General features: G+C 38.9%; 1 protein-coding gene across 1 annotated transcript; it reads left to right on the top strand.

Moving 5' to 3' along the window:
- Positions 1 to 2,102: 2,102 nt before the first annotated feature.
- On the top strand, positions 2,103 to 17,792 carry akr1b1.1 (aldo-keto reductase family 1, member B1 (aldose reductase), tandem duplicate 1). The gene is made up of 10 exons (XM_036577747.1): positions 2,103 to 2,738; positions 4,301 to 4,468; positions 7,328 to 7,444; positions 8,322 to 8,399; positions 8,527 to 8,649; positions 9,872 to 9,978; positions 12,279 to 12,360; positions 15,011 to 15,094; positions 15,182 to 15,264; positions 16,570 to 17,792. The coding sequence occupies exons 1-10, from the start codon at positions 2,673 to 2,675 to the stop codon at positions 16,610 to 16,612; spliced, it is 951 nt and encodes a 316-aa protein (XP_036433640.1). The 5' UTR covers positions 2,103 to 2,672; the 3' UTR covers positions 16,613 to 17,792.
- Positions 17,793 to 18,767: the final 975 nt, after the last annotated feature.

Raw genomic sequence — 18,767 nt, forward strand, 5'->3', positions numbered from 1 at the left:
TGTGCTGTGAGGGGCAGGTGGCCCCCATTCTGCAAGACCCTTAGAAAGGGCTTCACAGTGGGTAGGCTGGGTCAGCAGAGGAGCCTTTGGCTACCATGCAATGTAGCAGCAACGCAGGCACACACTGCAACCTGAGACCTCGTCGCAGCCCCTCCAAGAAGAACACAGAAGTCACTGAAGAGTGATGAGCTTCAGCGGGTGACGATGACCTCGACACCATCACTGGCTTGCAGTGGTTCAGCTCCCTGGACCTGTAAAGGTCACTCCAGAGGCCAAGGAGAAAAGTAGCATTCATCCTAGGGGTGGGGTTATGGCAGTTCCGGGTCATGCCCTCTGGACTGTGCAACAGCCCTGCTACATCATAGCATTTCAACAGGGGATGCTATGTGGAGTCTATCGGCCGATGGGTGGCCCACTTCGGGGTAATCAAGACACTGTTGACACAGATGTGGAGCTCATCATCCACTGTTGCAACACCAGCACAGCTCAAAACATACAATCCATGGTGTCCCGATGGAGTGAGTAGGAGTGGATGTCCTGGGATCCTTTCCAGACACTGAGCCTGGAAACTTTGAGTCCACTTAATCCACAAAGAGACAGGACTCAATGGACGCAAAGGACTCTAACAACACAACTGGCCATCTTGACATCAGCAAGACTGGGACCACCACCTGCCCCTGAGCTTTTTTTTAATCTTACTCACTCAGATGTCTTTACAGTGGTGGTGATAGGAACCAGGGGTCGTCATGACTACAACACAAATATAGACATTTTATTTACCATCCAAAATCATCAGTGAACCTACACGAGTCTGTTTTACACGGAATGTTGATGTTGGCAAAGTAGTGGAAAATCTGAAAAATAAACTTTCTTTCAGGACTATTTTTCCTCATAATGTCTTGCATGTACCTCTCCACCATAAATATGTTTAATAAATACAGTTTAGGCCAACACATTATCTCAAAACGATCATAAAACAATGTCTCAGGCAACAATTCTGACTTGGCAAGTTTCTCTACAAAGATGCATTGAACATCAAACCATTCTGAATGACTCTGTTTACATCTTAGTTAATTTAATTTTAAAAGTCAGTGGAATTTCCCTTCAACTGTTAGGTTAGATGCACTGACCCACTCGTATTCAGGTAGCTATAAAGAGTAGCTTTCTATTGAAACATTTAAAACATAACATATATTGTATACACATATATGTTTATATATATATATATATATATATATATATATATATATATATATATATCCATAGAGATGGGTAATTTCTGGTATGGGCGTTTTAATATGCTGGGTTATATAAGGATGTTTTTAGGATGTGGACATCATGCTAGGTATGGTCACTCAACAAATCACTCCTTTCATACAGTTACTTCAGCCGTTTTATTCATGCATTTATGATGCTTTGTTGATGAGTTTACTTCTTAAAAGTCTTCACATTAACAGTTCTACCACCTTTGTACCTATAATGTACATGAAAGGGCAAAAAGTCAAGTCAAGTCAAATTTATTTCTATAGCGCCTTTTACAACAGATGTTGTCACAAAGCAGCTTTACAAAGAATCCGGGTCCCCCAGTGAGCAAGCCTCGGCGACAGTGGCAAGGAAAAACTCCCTCAACAGGAGGAAGAAACCTTGAGAGGAACCAGACTCAAATAGGGGAACCCATCCTCCTCTGGTCGACACCGGATAACAGCACAGACACAAAACAGTAGAAGTGGATACAGTTTAACACCACTGTGCAGAGCACCGGCCGCATCTCACATCAGACCCTCTTAGGACAGGCAGCCGCTCAGCTCAGGGAAAAAGAGGGGGAGGGGGGAAGAGGGGGGGGGGTAGGGGGGATAAGAGGGACATAGTTAGGAAAACAAATTAACCAAAGGCTCGACTAAACAGGTAAGTTTTTAGCTTAGACTTAAAAACTGAGGCTGTGTCTGAGTCCCGAACACTGACTGGTAGGCTATTCCAAAGCTGGGGGGCTTTGTATGAAAAGGCTCCTCCCCCTGACGTAACGTTATTTATTCTGGGTACTAATAATGAGCAGCACCTTGTGATCTAAGTGGGCGTGTCGGTTGATAGTAGGAAATAAGGTCACTGAGGTACTGAGGAGCAAGGCCGTTCAGAGCTTTATACGTCAGCAGAAGAATTTTGTACTCAATGCGGAATTTAACTGCCAATGTAAGGTACACAAAGTCGGGCTAATGTGGTCTAAATGTCCTGGTTTTGCTGAGAACTCTGGCTGCAGCGTTCTGGACTAACTGAAGCTTGTTAAGGTTTTGGCTGGAACAGCCAGAAAGCAGAGCGTTACAGTAATCTAACCTGGACGTGATAAAGGCGTGGACTAACGTTTCTGCGTCCTGTAGCGACAGTGCAGTTCTTTATTTAGCGATGTTATGAAGGTGGAGGAGAGCTGTTCTGGTAATATTGGTAATATGCTCATCGAAGGCCAGACTGTTTTTTGAGTGCAAGCTTCTGTTAGACTGGCTACTAACTCCTCCTCCTTAGCTCCAAGCTTCAGCGGCTGTTGGGTGGACTTCAGACATGACCAATCAAATCCTGACACTGGCCTTTTGTCTGGGGAGCTGCCTGTGAAAAAGCAGGGAAACTGCTGGTGGAACCCACTTCACTGCTTAGTACATCTAAGTCAAAGAAACTGCCTCATCATGGAATCTGCTCTCACTCTCAGCACCGGAGCACGGATGCCTGTTGTGGGTCTGGGGACATGGAAGGTAAGAGACTTCAAACTTCTAGTTATTGTTGTTTGAATGTATTTATTCAGCAGCAGAAACACAGCACTGTGCAGGTCTTAGGCACATAAGCAGATTATTTAAAGCTATTTATCTTGGCAGTAGGTTTGTTTTTGTTGGTAAAATCACCACATATTAGAATAAATGCAAGTAAGTTCTCTACAATCTTAAAGAAGATGGTTCTTCAAGGGTTCTTGAGTAAAGAATCAGGTTCTATATAGAACCATGAACACTTGTTATATAGCACCTTCTATTGTTATGATGTCAGGCATGTAACTTAATAGAAGAACCCTTTTTGGTGCTATATAGAGCCATATACAACATGTTCTCCATCAATCTGAAGAACCCTTTCACAATGCAGAGAACCCTTTAATCATGCAAAGCGTTATTTGAGTGTTCATGGTTCTATATAGAACCATTTTCTTTACGAAGAAACCCTTGATGGATCTTTTTTAAGAGTGTAGAATGTTGAATTCAGTGTGCAGAGCACTGACAACACTCTTAAAAAAGATGGGGTTCTTTAGTAAAGTCAGTGGTTTTATACAGAACCATGAACACTCAAAAAACTATTCACATGCTTAAAGGGTTCTTTGCATGGGGAAATGGTTCCTCAGATTGATGGAGAATGTGCTGTACATTTTTGAAAAGGGTTCTAGATAGCACCAAAAAGTTTCCTCTGTTGTTACAGTCTTGACATCATAACAATAGCAGAACCCTTTCTGGTGGTATATAGAACCATATACAACACACTCTCCATCAGTCTGAAGGACCATTTTGCAAAGCAGAGAACCTTTAATCATGCACAGTGTTATTTGAGTGTTCATGGTTCTATATAGAACCATTTCTTTACTAAGAGACTTTTGAAGGACCTTTTTAAAGAGTGTAGAACAGAGCGTTTCACATAAAACCACTAAATGTTTAAACTCATACAAATGTTGAATTCAGTATGTCAGAGCACCGACAACATTAAACACTCTAAATGAAAAAAAAATGGTTCTTCAAGGGTTCTTTACTGAAGACAGTGGTTCTTCATTGAACCATGAACACTAAAAGAACCATTTGCATACTTAAATGGGTCTTTGCATGGTAAAATTGTTCCTGATTGTTTGATGAAGAGTGTATTATATAGAACCTTTCTGAAAAGGGTTCTACATAGCACCAAAAAGTTTCCTCTATTGTTACAATCTTGACATCATAACAATAGCAGAACCCTTTTTAGTGCTATATAGACGATATAGAAATAAATAGAAACATACAACACATTCTCCAACCTGAGGAACTATTTCACCATACAAAGAACCCTTTGAATGGTTCTATATAGAACCTTTTTGAAAAGGGTTCTATATAGCACCATGTCAAACACCTTCTCCATCAATGTGAAGAACCTTTTAATCATGCAAAGGGTTCTTTAAGTGTTCATGGTTCTATATAGGACCATTGTCTTTACTAAAGTACCCTTGAAGAACCATCTTTTTTAAGAGTGTAGTGGTAGTTTAGAACTACGTGGCTCACAGTGTTAAAGTGTCAGTGGTGTTTCTCCACAGTCGTCCCGAGGACAGGTCACAGAAGCCGTGAAGGCAGCCATCCTGACTGGCTACCGTCACATCGATGGGGCTCATGTCTATGAGAACGAGAAGGAGGTTGGGGCCGGCGTCCGTGCCATGATTGACCAAGGAGTGGTTAAAAGAGAGGAGCTCTTCATCGTCAGTAAGGTGGGCGCAACACAAAAGCACAGTGTAGTGTTTTAAAAAACTGGCAAGTCACTGACGACCTGCAGAATTTATAAGATTAAGTGACCCTTATTAGTCCCACAACGGGGAAATTTCAGCGCATTTTGACCCATCCATGCAATGAAACACCACATAACACACTAGTGAACACACACACTAGGGGGCAGTGAGCACACCTGCCCAGAGCAGTGGGCAGCCCTATCCACGATGCCTGGGGAGCAGTTGGGGGTCAGGTGTCTTGCTCAAGGGCACTTCAGTCACGTACTGTCGGCTCAAGGGATCAAACCAGCGACATTCCGGTCACAAGGCTGGTTCCCTAACCTCCAGCCCATGACTGCCCCAATGTTTTGCTGCTATTGGCTTTGAGGTGTGATTATTAATTGTTTCCTCAGCAATCTACTGTTTACTGTATTCGTACTGTTTTGTGCAATGCAAAGCTCATATGTGCTCTAATGTGAACCCAGAACTGTCTGTGGACCCTCAGGTCTTCACACCTGGAATTAGAATGAAACACTAGTTTCAACAACACAGCCTTGTTACTAACAATGTCTAAGTCAAAGATAATTCAAATTCAGAGCCTCCATTACCAGCAGAAAAACAAATCCCAGTCAGAAGACTCTGAATGGACAACGAAGCACTTTGTAAGTCACTCTGGAGAAGAGCATCTGCTAAATGCCATAGATGTAAATGATAAGAAGTGCTTGAGCGTGGTTCAGAGCGCAGTTATGAAAAAACAACGTAGTACTGTTTATTAATCACACCATGAACTGAACACCACACTACAGCAGTTACCAAATATATAAGCAGTAGAACACAGAGGGAGTGTGTTATCGCGAAATAACATCACGGCTGTGATTTGGTCGCCGTAGATCATCACAGCCGTGATGTTATTGGCGATAACACACTCCTCGAGTGTTCTATTGCTTTTATACAACAGTTAAATAAATAAAGTAATAAATTAATAAACTGGGCCGTGAACGCGGCGTTTAATATGTTTTAATGTTCGCAGTTCCTTCACCAAATTATAGTTCCTTAACAAGCAGCTTGTTGCTACGTCGGAGTAACGAGCTCCGCCCACTCGCTGCACAGCTGGCAGTTCGTTCTCCAGCTCCTTACACTAAATTCCCAAACTGTCATCAACACTGAGCAGCTTTTCGGTTGGCAGCTGTGACAGAAGAACAGTTTAACAACCTGGAATCAGCCAGAAATGAACCCAACACCATTCGCCAAACGTGTAGTCTGATCTTCAGAGTCTGACCAAATCAGACTGAGCCATAAAACTGCTGCAATATCAGGTTTAGCTCAGTTTTGTAATTTTTTGCCAGATCAGTATTAATGTTGTTTTGTTCCAGCCAGTCTGTAAAGCATCTTACAGCCCATTTAGTTTGGCGAATGGTGTTGGGTTCATTTCTGGCTGATTCCAGGTTGTTTAGCTGTTCTTCTGTCACAGCTGCCGACTGAAAAGCTGCTCAGTGGTGATGACAGTTTGGAAATTTAGTGTCGTCTCATCTTCAGAGTCTGACCAAATCAGCTGTTGGTCAAATGTGATCTTAAAAGTGTCCATTTTCTGTTTGTGGCAAAGTGAGAAGTAAAAACGTTCAAATTCAAAATTGGTTCTACTCTCTTAAAAAACAAGGATTCTTTAAACTTTCTTTAGTAAAGAAAATGGTTCTATATAGAACCATGAACACTCAAAAAACCCTTTGCATGATTAAAGGGTTCTTTGCACTACAAAAAGATTCTTCGGATAGTTGGTGAATGTGCTATAGATGGTTCTATATAGCACCCAAACGGTTCTCCTATTGTTATGATGTCAAACTTGTATACAATAGAAAAACTCTTTTTGGTGCTATATAGAACCCTTTTCAAAAAGATTCTATATAGAACCATGTATAGCACATTCTCCATCAATCTAAATAACACTTTGATGATGCAAAGAACCATTTACACATAGACATGGTCCTATATAGAACCCTTAAAGAGAACCACCTTTTTTAAGTGTGTATAGACCCATGTATACTCAAAGAACCTTTAGCATAATGAAAGCGTTCTTTGCATCGTTGAAATGTTCTTCAGATTGATGGAGAATTTGTTTTATATGGTTCTATATAGAACCTTTTTGGAAAGGGTTCTTCTACTGTTACAGGCTTGATGTTTTTGGTGCTATATAGAACCATTTTCAAAAAAGGTTCTATATAGAACCATCCACAGCACATTGTCCATCAACCTGAAGAGCCTTTAATGATGCAAAGAACCATTTACACGTTGACATGGTCCTGTATAGAACCTTAAAGAGAAGCACCTTTTTTAAGTGTGTATATAGAACCATGTATACTCAAAGAACCCTTTGCATGATGAAAGGGTTCCTTGCATTGTTGAAGCGTTCTTCAGATATAGGTTTGACATCAAACCCTTTTAGGTGCTATATAGAACCCTTTTCAAAAAGGGACCATCCACAGCACATTCTCCACCAATCTGAAGAGCCTTTAATGATGCATGAACCCTTTAATCATGCAAAAAGGTCTTTCAGTGTTCATGGTTCTATAAATAGAACCATATTCTTTAAAGAACCATCATTTTAAGAGTGTATGTTCAAACAAATGAACTGTGAAATGAACTGTAGACAAAATCAACCAAAACAAAGTCGGAAGGAATGCTGGGCAGTTCCACCCCATCACTACAACAGGCTGCTCAAAACTGCTCAGATTAACGGTCACTTTCCCAGTGCTAATCGCTGTTGCTGTTCAAGGAATGCAGTCGATTACTGCAGAGCTTCCTCTGTGACGTTCCATCAGTTCTTGGCTGTGTCCATGTCTCACTATCCGTGTTTAATCCTTTCAGCTGTGGTGCACGTATCATGAGAGACCTCTGGTTAGAGGAGCCTGTGAGAAAACCCTGAGTGACCTAAAGCTGGACTATCTGGATCTCTATCTGATGCATTTCCCTATGGGCTTTAAGGTAATATTAATCAATAATAGTATTTATAAAGTACAAGTGTTAGGGAAGCTACTTTGAAAGCATAGCTTTGCAAACGTCCCATTACTTCACACTGGAAGAAGCTGAACTACAGCAAAGCTACCCTAGAAGAGATGTAGATGCAGATGCTGCTGCACAGTTTGTGTTGGTCATCCTCTAGTCCTTCATCAGTGGTCACAGGACGCTGCCCACAGGACACTGTTGGCTGGATAGTTTTGGTTGGTGGACTACTCTCAGTCCAGCAGTGACACTGAGGTGTTTAAAACTCCAGCAGCACTGCTGTGTCTGATCCACTCATACCAGTACAAAAAACTATATATATATATATATATATATATATATATATATATATATATATATTAGTCATACAGTCATATCATATCAAATCAGCAGTGTATGCATCTGTATCTATTGTGCAAACTATTCTAGGTTAACTTAAGCTACTTAAAGTAGTTCAAATTACTTTGTGAAAAATTATCAAATTGACAATGTACGTTATACAAAATGATAACAAAATATAATCCAGGAAAAAAAAACATGCCAGCAAAAAATCCCAAACTTATTCACAAATCATACATAAACCACAAAAATAAAATACCCCACTATTCACAGGAAAGTGCAAGGAACGTCAGCTTTTTATGGCCCAAAATTGTTTGTCGTTTCAGTAGTTAAATACACAATAAATGGCAAAAAAATGTAACTACTTGAATCACTATACAAATATTAATGTAGTTGAAATACCAGCAAACTACTGTAAAAGTAGTTAAAGTACTAGTGTGAGTAGTTCACTGCTCCCAACACTGTGTACAACATGTGAAAAGCATTAAATGAGCACTGATTGCTGGATTTGAATCTGCAGCCTGGAGAAGAGCTCTTTCCTTTTGATGCTGAGGGCAAAGTGATTCCAGATAACAGCAGCTTTCTGGACACATGGGAGGTAATTAAATGTAAACAGCCTATTCTGGAACAGAAACAAATGACTGCCTTATTAAACTAATACATACGTATGTATTCCCTGAAAGACGTTCTGTGAATCTGGATGATTTAATATGATGTTCATAAAGGAAATGGAGAAGTTGGTGGACGCTGGGCTGGTCAAGGCCATCGGCATCTCCAACTTCAACCGAGAGCAGATTGAAGCCATCCTGAACAAGCCAGGCCTCAAATACAAACCTGTCAACAACCAGGTGAGCCGATTAAAATCTGTAATACTTACTTTTATAAAGCAGCACTGTGTAATATTTTTGTCAAAACTGAAAGAAGTACACTCTTAAAAGAGATGGATCTTCAAGGGTTCTTTAGGAAAGAAAATGGGGTAACACTTTCTATGAATGTCACCTTTGTAAGCATCTATAAACACTTTCATAACATGTTATAATGTATTCATAAGGCATTATAAACATGGCTATAAATATTTATACAAATGCATTACACGTTATAGCCATGCTTATTATGCATTATGAATTGTTAACATAATACATCATAAGTACTGATCATAACAAATTATAAGAGCTCATAAGTTGTATTTGTCCGCTCTAAGTAAAGTGAAGCGTACTGTACTAAAGCCTCCTCCAGTGTTCAGAGTGAGGCTTCAAGTTGAAGTATTTACTGAAGGATTTACTGAAACACTAAAACATTCACAGTAAAGCACATTACAGGCTTCAAATGTCAGAGTTTAAACTAGAGCTGCATCAGTGTTTTACCCAATGTGGGAAAGGTAATGTTCACCACCGTTAGCTTGGTATTTGTTTTTACTTTACACTCTCCAAGCTGGGACTGACTTCTTTAGCACTGGCAGTATAACATGTTATTAACACTACTTATAATGCATTATATTAACAATTCATAATGTATAATAAACATGACTATAAAGTGTAATTCATTTTTATAAATGTTTATAATCATGTTTATAATGCCATATGAATGCATTATAACATGTTATAAATGTGTTTATAGATGCTTACAAATGTGACATTCATAGAAAGTGTTACCAAAAATGGTTCTGTATAGAACTATGAACTCACAGAACCGTTTGCATGATTAACGTTTTCTTGTGCTACAGCTGGTTCTGCATAGAACCGTTTTGAAAAACATTGTATGACATCATAACAATAGAAGAACCCTTTTGGGCTATATGAAACCATTTTCAAAAAGGTTCCATCTACAGAAACATTTACAGCACATTTTCCATCGGTCTGAAGATTCTGCCGCTTGTGGGGGTCCGAAGCGCAACTGACGTTACAAAATATTCTTCTGCACGTTGTGTGCAATTACATACTTCCACCAGAGAGGTCTCCAAATCCCCACATTATACACAGTGTTGCTTTAAAAGAGTTTAAGAAGGCCTAGTGTTTTCCAGTAGAAAAGTATGAATAAAATGATTAATACAGTTTTTATCTCCTGCTCCAGATTGAGTGCCATCCCTATCTGACGCAGGAGAAGGTGATCAACTTCTGTCACTCTAAGGGCATCACAGTGACTGCGTACAGCCCTCTGGGGTCCCCTGAAAGGCCATGGTAGGAAACAATAAGGACAGGGTTGGGTGGGTGACGTGCACCGAAATGTAATTATCAAGTACCGATCCAATACCATTGATATTGGGCCGTAATCAGTAGATCAGTTATAGGAGGGAAAAAGTGGAATGAATCTGATTCAATCCTGAAATAACGAAAATCTAGTGTCCGTATGCCTGAGTGATGAAGGGGAAGAGGAGTCGGATTCTGCAGGCGAGTCAGAATTCGGCACAACACTTGCCTAAAACTGCATTTTACTCATGTTCATAGCTCACAGTGAGTCATACTGTGATCTAAACCACATTGACAAACCTGTGAGACCTTAATGAAGACTTGGATGCAGTTTGAGCGAGTTAGGAGAAGACATGGAGATGTATTTATGGAAACAAGCAAAGTTTGGTGGCTGAATACTGCAATTGTTGCAAGAGGTACATCCTCAGTTCCAACATATAAAAGCAGTGTTAGTAAAGAAGCTGCTGTCGCTCATGTTTAATAGCTGGCATTCTTACTAGTCTACTTACATTACTTTGCTTGCTAACAAGCAAGCAGTCAAAGAAGAAGCTGCTAGTTTTCCAGGCAGCTTTCTGAGAAACTAATAACATGTAATAAGAATGTCCTGAAAAACTAACAACACCAGAAACTGAATTCCATACCCTTCATGCACTGAATCCACATTAGCAGCACTGAGGAACAGAGGGACGTCAGAGAACTTGTAGAGAGGAGAATGTCCACTCTGCAATGTCTTGCGGGTTTCTCAAACGCTAGAGGGCGCTCCCGAGCGAGTCCAAAATGAATGGGTTGATATGGAGCCTTTGAGTAAAATTATAGTTTATAAATACTTAAACATTTTTAATGTAAAAGAATACAATCATTTCCTGAACACAGAACAGCATAAAACATTTTAACACCGCTGTTATATTTTTAAGAGCTTACAAACTCGAGTTATAGGAGTTTAAAACGGCGCATCATGTATGTTCATGACGTCAGTGAGCGCGAACAGCCAATGAGCTGCTGCGCTCGCCAACCAATCAGCACTCACTAGCAGTAAGGCCCGCCTTCTGCTGCCCAAAACCCATTTGCTGTATAAAAAGGAAACATACAGGTGAGATTTCTTTGCTTTTTTAGTGAAATACATGCTTCTACTTTTTAAAATTAAAGGAAAGTTCTGGTTCAGTGATTAGAAACTATTTTAACTTTTCGTTTTTAGCCATTGAGCTCCATTTACTCCCATTCATTGAGGACTCGCTCGTGGGCGCCCTCTGCTGTTTAGCAGTCCTATTTTTGATATAACGGGGGAAATAGGAAGTGGCCAGGCTCCTCATAAACCGGCTCTGGAGATGTTTCTAAAGATAAGCCCCACCTATTGGTTATTTTAATTGGTTGTTCTCTGAGCCAATTACGTTTGTTCTGCCTCAGGGTAGCGCTGCCTTCAGAACTGTTTTGAGTAGTGATTTTGCACATGAGCGTAACATCAGCAACACTGCTGGCAGTAATAAATCACTGCGTAAGCTTAGAAAATCTCATTCTGGAGTAATAATTAAATACGATTAAATATTTTAATAAAGTATTTTAATTCAAAATTAAATTAAGATTTAATATAATTTTGTAAAAATTCTTGATTAGAAATGTTAAAAAATTAAATATTAAAATTCATGGCCAAACTGACTGAGCTCTTAACTTATTTAACCTCTTTCACAGTAGCTGTGAAATGCTATTTCAGTCTTTTTTTTTTATAGGTCAATCAGTTCAGCCTTCAATAATGATATTTTTCATTACACTATTTTATTTGTTTATATTAATAAAAAATACTGCTGGAAAAAGCCACTAGGATGCCTGCAACTCTTGCAGTATCTGCATCGTTTTCTACAGCGGTGCAGGGTTGCCAGGTTCAGCAATAATCTCCAGCCGTCAACCTGAAGCTGAAACTTCAATTTTCTCCTGTGAATTGAATTTTTGAACTAGCCCATTTTGGCAGGAAAACCGCAAACCTGGCAACCCTCACAGTGTCAGCAATGAAAAAATAAAAGCACATTTTATTATTTACATGATTCTGATATTATTTACGTGATGTTTTACACAAAGAACTCCTGCAGTGTGTAAATCTTACATATGGATGGATAAAAGGATGGTGGTTTTAGAAGATGGGGGGGTGTTTTTTCCCTTTGCATCCCACCTTAAATGAAACCCTGAGTATCAGAAAACAAAAACTGGTATTGTCATCTTTAAATCATCAACAACTGCAGAACTGAAGTGAACCCATCTCAGCCTGCATCCTAACTCTGCTGAGTGCTCTGCTTTTACAGGGCGAATGAAGATGAACTGTCCCTCCTGAAGGACCCACAGATCAGAGCCATAGCCGACAAATATAATAAAACAACAGCACAGGTACCTGTGTGTGTGTGTGTGTGTGTGTGTGTGTGTGTGTATATATATATATATGTTTCTATATAATTTATTTGGGATCCAATTTTTCTTCTTGGATTCAGTGGCACTTATTCATCAAAGTTTCATTAAAAGAGTGCAGATTTGACCATTAATGGCATGCATATTAATTTGCGTCTGATTCATGAAACCTTTATATGACGTGGAACCAAGCAGAGATTTGAGCGCAAATAATGCATCAGCTTCAGTGCGTGAAATCAAGCGCCAGCCTACCAGCACCTCATTTACATATCATTTACATGAAACGCCCTAACTCATGCAGATGTTTCAGTAGGGAGCCAACAAAATGATAGTATTTAGCGGCTTATGAGCCAACCGCTGTGCTCATAGGAGTCTGAAGTCAGGCAATGAGCGTGCTGCTCCCCCTACTGACCAAACTCTATAGCAGGGGTATTTAATTAAAATTCAATAAGGCCCAGTTAGAGAAAATTTCCTCAAGCAAAGGTCCAGAACATCATAATGTCTAACCTGCATTATGATTCAGAGCCATATACTGTTTACTGAAGTAGCCTAGTAGGTATATCAACATCTTATACAGTCAACAACTGAATATCAAACCAAATAAAGTCCAATTCAGTCATATTTCAACAACATTAATTGTCAGTTTTCTGTTTTCAGATCACAACATGTGAAATAACTTCCCTCTGACTCACTTTCTTCTCCGACTGCTGTTTCTTGCCTCATCCCTCCCCTGTGTGTGCGTCACTCACTCGAGTCTCAGTGCTCATCGTAATGCACAGATCTGATTGGCTGAGTAGCGTCACGTGTGATATTTACAATGCATGCGATTGGTCTGCGAGTCTCCCGGGCCGCTAAATCGGTACCATAAAGGCTAGAAATGTTACGCCGATTAACACAGGACCACCCCGTCCAAATTAAATAATTCTCCATAGTTTATCAGTTATAGGTCCAGGTCTGCATAGGACAGCGTCTGGGTCAGGACTCGGACCGCGGTCCACCTATTAGTGACCTCTGCTCTATAGTGTTAAAATTATGACACTGCAAAGGATAAACAAAATGTCTTATGCCGGCCTTATACCAAACGACTTTTCAAGCGATTTCACTGTCGCAGACAAATTTCCAGTGTCGGAATTAAATAATGAGAGTCTTGCTGGAGTTGCGTCGCGCTCACGTCATCTCGATCATTTAGTGTGAGGTGGTCAGGGTGGCTGTCTTAACCCTCTATTGCATGGTGTTGCCATATGGCAACAATTACTTTATCTCAATTTTCCTAAAAAGCAGTAATATAAGATTTGTGTTTTCCTATTTATTGTGGAAAAAGGGTCTTTTACTTTGAAAGTACAAGTCCTTGATGACATCACATGACCAGGAATTTTTATTATGGTGTTGTTATTACCATACATTCCAAATACTGAAATTGTATTAATTTCCAATATTTGTAACTATTGGGTCGTATTTGTTTTTGGATTTGTTTGGTCTTGTTTTCAATAAAATATTTTTAGAGAAAAATTAGATTTTATGGTGCTTTTTTTAGATTTTATGGTGCTATGGTTCAATTGCGCATTGTTGCCATATGGCAACAATTTACCCAATATCCAGCTTAAAAAAAAATAATAATAATATTTTCATGTTTTAAGCAATTTTAAATAACTAAAACACATTAAACATTTTCTATCATGTTTAAGTAATAATTCATGCAATAGAGGATTAACTCAATCTTTTTCTCGTCAAAACCGTGTTTAATATTATCGTAGGTTTTAAGTCTTGGATCATGCAAATAGTGACGCACCGGGGAGCGAGAGAGGGCGAGCAGGCAAGCGCATACTCTCAGCGTGAGAGAGAGAGAGAGAATGCATGCGTGAGAGCCTGAAATCTCTGTAAAAAATTAAATCTGCTCTATTTTAAACCAATAATCATATTGACTTAACAATGTAAACTGTTTAATATTTCAGGTTCACTGAGTGTGTGACTACTGTAAGGAAATGGAGGACTTTAAGAACTGCTTATTGAAGACGCATTTTTTTTTGCTTCCTGTTACACTGGTTTCTTATTTTGTTTGTTTTTTATGGTTTAGTTCATAACACCCAATCACCAATGCTGAATCGCTGCATGTTGTGTTGATGTGTAATCTAGTTGCAGTCTTGCAAATAGTGACACTGCAAGATTTCTAGTCTTTGCAGAATCATAGTCTGTGACTAAAAACTGGAAGTGAGAGAGTGTCAGACTTTAGTCTTTCAAAGTCTTCTAGTGTACGGTTAGCATTAGTTTTTTAGGATGGTAGAATGATGTGATTGTGATTATTTTCCTAAAATAACACATTTTAAATACCATATTATTCCAGTGTATGACACTAGCTGTGTTTTGTGTTGTTTATTTTGTGGTTTATTTTATAGCTTTGATTAACCTCAAACCAGCTGTCGGTGTAGTGCGCGTGTGCATGCACTCATTTTAAGTTCAGATTGAATGTCATTTTTGAACGGAAGTAACCGTAAGCAATGTCCTTCATCAGCTTTCAAAAGGAGCTCAGGCAAAGTCTCTCAAACACACACAGTTTACGTTACATACTCTGAAGGTCGTATCACCATCTCGCCTCTGACCACATGACTTGCTAATCTGAGAACTTTATCACCAGATCCTAATCCGGTTCCACATTGAGAGGAATGTTGCAGTTATTCCCAAATCCTCCAATCCAGGGAGAATCAAAGAAAATTTCCAGGTGATTGTACTGCACTGTATACTCTGAGCTACTGCATGTAATTGTTCATATAAAAAATCAGGCAGTGAATATTGTGTTTTTATACAGGTCTTTGATTTTAAGCTGAGTAAGGAAGATATGAACACCATTCTGAGCTTCAACAGGAACTGGAGAGTTTTTCCAATGGACTGGTGAGTCAAAGCAATGCTGAGACAAGTAGTCTTTATCTTAGTATACACACTATATGGACAAAAGTATTAGGACATCCCTCCTAATTATTGAGTTCAGGTATTTCAGCCATACCCATTGCTAACAGGTGGATAAAATAAAGCACACAGTCATGCAGTGTCGAGAGACAAGCACTGGCAGTAGAGGGTCGTACTGTAGTCCATCTGTTTCCCTGCATACCTTGTTAGCCCCCTTTTACCCTGTTCTTCAGTGGTCAGGACCCCCATGGACCCTCACAGAGCAGGCACTATTTGGGTGGTGGATCATTCTCAGCACTGCAGTAACACTGACATGGTGGTGGTGTGTTAGTGTGTGTTGTGCTGGTCTGAGTGGATCAGATGCACAGTTGGACTACAGTCTGTAATTGTAGAACTACAAAGTGCACCTATATAGTAAGTGGAGCTGATAAAATGGACAATGAGCGCAGAAACAAGGAGACGGTCATAATGTTATGGCTGATCAGTGTATGTAGTCATTTTAATAAAATAGTCTTTTATGTCATTTCTGAACGGCGGCGTATCAGGCGATAAGAAAAATGCTCAGTGAAAAATGTGATGAACTATCTCAAATATGTACGTATAGTAATAGATTTAAACTCTGCCGTGCATCCAATCCACTCTATCTCCAGCTCAGTCATGTACCCACTTCTAGCGGGAATATCAGCTCTTTTCTTTTCTAATTAAACAGTTTTATAAGACCACAAACAGTAGATGTGTTTATTGTGACAAAATCACAATCAGAGAAGTTTTACAGCTGTATCATAGAAGACTGTCCTGCACACAGTGTTAGTACAGCACAGGAGCTGCTCTGAAACCACCACACCAGCATCAGCACATTTTAGTAAATACTATTTTAAATCTAGTTTAAAACGCTGTAGAAGGTGGCAGTGGGTATTTGACTGGATCTCTAGGGAGGTTATGCCTCAGTCACACACAAGTGAACCAAACATCACTGGTTGAAAGAATCCGTGTTTTCATGGAGGTGAGATTCATGTCTGGTGCAGCCGGTGTGACTGAAACACTGATTAAAATGGAAGCGTATCTGTTCCGTCAGAACTAAAAATACTTCTAATATTACTGTTTTTAAGGGTGATTTTGAGAACCAGTCTTTAAGTACTCATTTAGAAAATATCGACGAGCATTCAGAGCCTGTAAAATGTCATTTGAGCCAGCATTAGAGACGAGTACTGATAAGGAGAGCAGAGTAGGTGTTTTTGTTTCTTTTTTGATCTGTTTGAAACTCACTGGTTCTCTTATCCTTTCATTTAGGGCTTCTAAGCACAAGGACTACCCACTGAACGCAGAGTACTGAGCCCCTCAGCTGCACAGCCTGGACGTTCCTTCTGTTCCACAGTCAAGTGAAAACATCATGTAAACCAGGAAATCATTTTGGTAACATTTTCTATGATGCCTGTATTGTGATGCTTTGTAACATTGGTAACAATGTATCATTAATCATATTTATAAACTCTTTATAATGCTTCATAAGGCTCTATAATTAATTCTTTAGTGACTTATAAACATGCCATGCGATGAACTGGTGTGTCCTGCTTTACGCCCAATGACAGCTAGGATAGGCTCCCAGCTGGGGCTTATGCTACTGTGCACCCCCCGTGACCCAGTAGGATAAGCGGTTTAGGAAAGTGTGTGTGTGGGTGTGTGTTTGTGTGTGACTTATAAACAAGTAGTAACACTAGTGACACTATCCAATTTTAATGCCTTTTAATTGGATGAGTTATGCATAATTATAAAGCACTTATAATACTTATTAACAATTCTAAAAACATTATAAACATTTAAAAAGCATCACTGAGTGCCTCAAGTAAGTGACCCAATTTACCTTTCAAGCTATCGCAGCTGAACTTGCAATAATTAAAGATATACAGTATATATTATAGTGCACACTGTTAATAAGTTAAATGTTAATAAGTATTATAGGTGCTATATTATTATGTCCACTTCATTGTCTGTATAAATGCATTATAATGGATAGTGACATGTTACTACATGTTTACAAGTCAACAAAGAACTCATTATAGTACATCATTACAGCCTTATGAGGCATTATAAGAGTTTATAAGTATGCTTACACAGTATTGTTACCAGGTTAGAAAGAGTTATAAGCACATTTATTACTATTTTTGAATACAGACCCCAGAAACTGTCCTTGCTTAACTGTGTTGTGGTGGAGACACTACACTCACTGAATAATAACACTGTCATGCCTGAAGGGTTTCATTTATTCACATTATAGACCACTTTTAAACAACCGTGTTACTTTATTTTTAAATATATATGATGTGGAAGTGGCTTTTACACATATGAGAAATTTAAATGCCATATAATGATTAATACCATCTTTATTAGAGAAATAAAAATGTGTTTTTCATTATTCACCAGCTGTTAATCTTTTTAAAAACTTGTTTTTAATATACAGCATTTTGGAATGAAACCCTTTAAATATTAAAGGTTGTAAAGGGGCCTTATCCTAATTTTTTGGTTGTTTTCTCTCCCCCTGACATGCACCTTTGACGTTTATAAGAGTTTACGTACCAAAAACAAATTAAAAGTCATAATTCATTTCTACATGACCTTTTTCAAACCTCTCTTCATGACTCAGACTGAAACAGGCTGTGTTCATTACTGTACCTTAAAGAGTGAGTTATGAATCTGATTTAGTCTTGATAATGTCAGTGTGAATGGGCGGGGCTGAAGTGCTTTAAGCTGAATAGGATATATGTAAATGAGCTGACATCAAATAAAACAAATTCAAAACAGGCTTTTTTACATATTAGCTACAATTGAATTTCAACAATGCTTACATGAAATGAGACGACGGTAGTAACTAGTTATTTTTACTCAGTTCATGTATTTAAGTAGAACACTGATGGATTTGTGCTCTCCTGAGTATTTTCACATCATAATACTTTTACTTCTACTTCTACTCAAGTAGATTAGTGAGTAAAGGTATAGAATTTTTACTCAATTACTTTTTCATTCATATTTAGTTATTTTTATGTGTTTTATTTCATAGTTTTGTTGGTAACAACATCTGTACTGCTTTGTGACTGATCACATTTCTCACTTTTGGAGCTTCAGCAATTCATTCCTAAAAAGAACAGAGCCGTACAGTCTTCAGTTCCGGAGCCGAAAGATGCTGAATTTACTGAGAGGTTCCACTGCAGTTCTAGACGTTACTCAGTACTGAAGTTTTGTCCTGACACTTCTGTACTTTTATTCAAGTTGATTTTTAGGAAGGTACTTTTACTTCAACATGTCATTATTTTACTCAAGTAACAATACTTTACAATACTACAGTCCATCCATCCATCCATCAAACAAAAAAATAAACAAACAAATAAATAAAGTGTTATGCCCTTTAAATGAGCAGAGGTTAAAACATAACTGTGTAACGACACAGTTTGCATTCAAACACGGTTTTTATGAGTTGGTGAGCTCGTCAAAGT

Source organism: Colossoma macropomum, unplaced genomic scaffold, assembly GCF_904425465.1.
Source record: "Colossoma macropomum unplaced genomic scaffold, Colossoma_macropomum, whole genome shotgun sequence".
Classification (NCBI taxonomy): Eukaryota; Metazoa; Chordata; class Actinopteri; order Characiformes; family Serrasalmidae; genus Colossoma; species Colossoma macropomum.

Bases quoted from the DNA above. Each gene is read 5' to 3' on its own strand.
- akr1b1.1 (XM_036577747.1), top strand. From the start codon at position 2,673: ATGGAATCTGCTCTCACTCTCAGCACCGGAGCACGGATGCCTGTTGTG. The intron at 2,739-4,300 runs GTAAGAGACTTC...GTTTCTCCACAG, and splicing joins TGGGTCTGGGGACATGGAAG to TCGTCCCGAGGACAGGTCAC. The intron at 7,445-8,321 runs GTAATATTAATC...TTGAATCTGCAG, and splicing joins ATTTCCCTATGGGCTTTAAG to CCTGGAGAAGAGCTCTTTCC.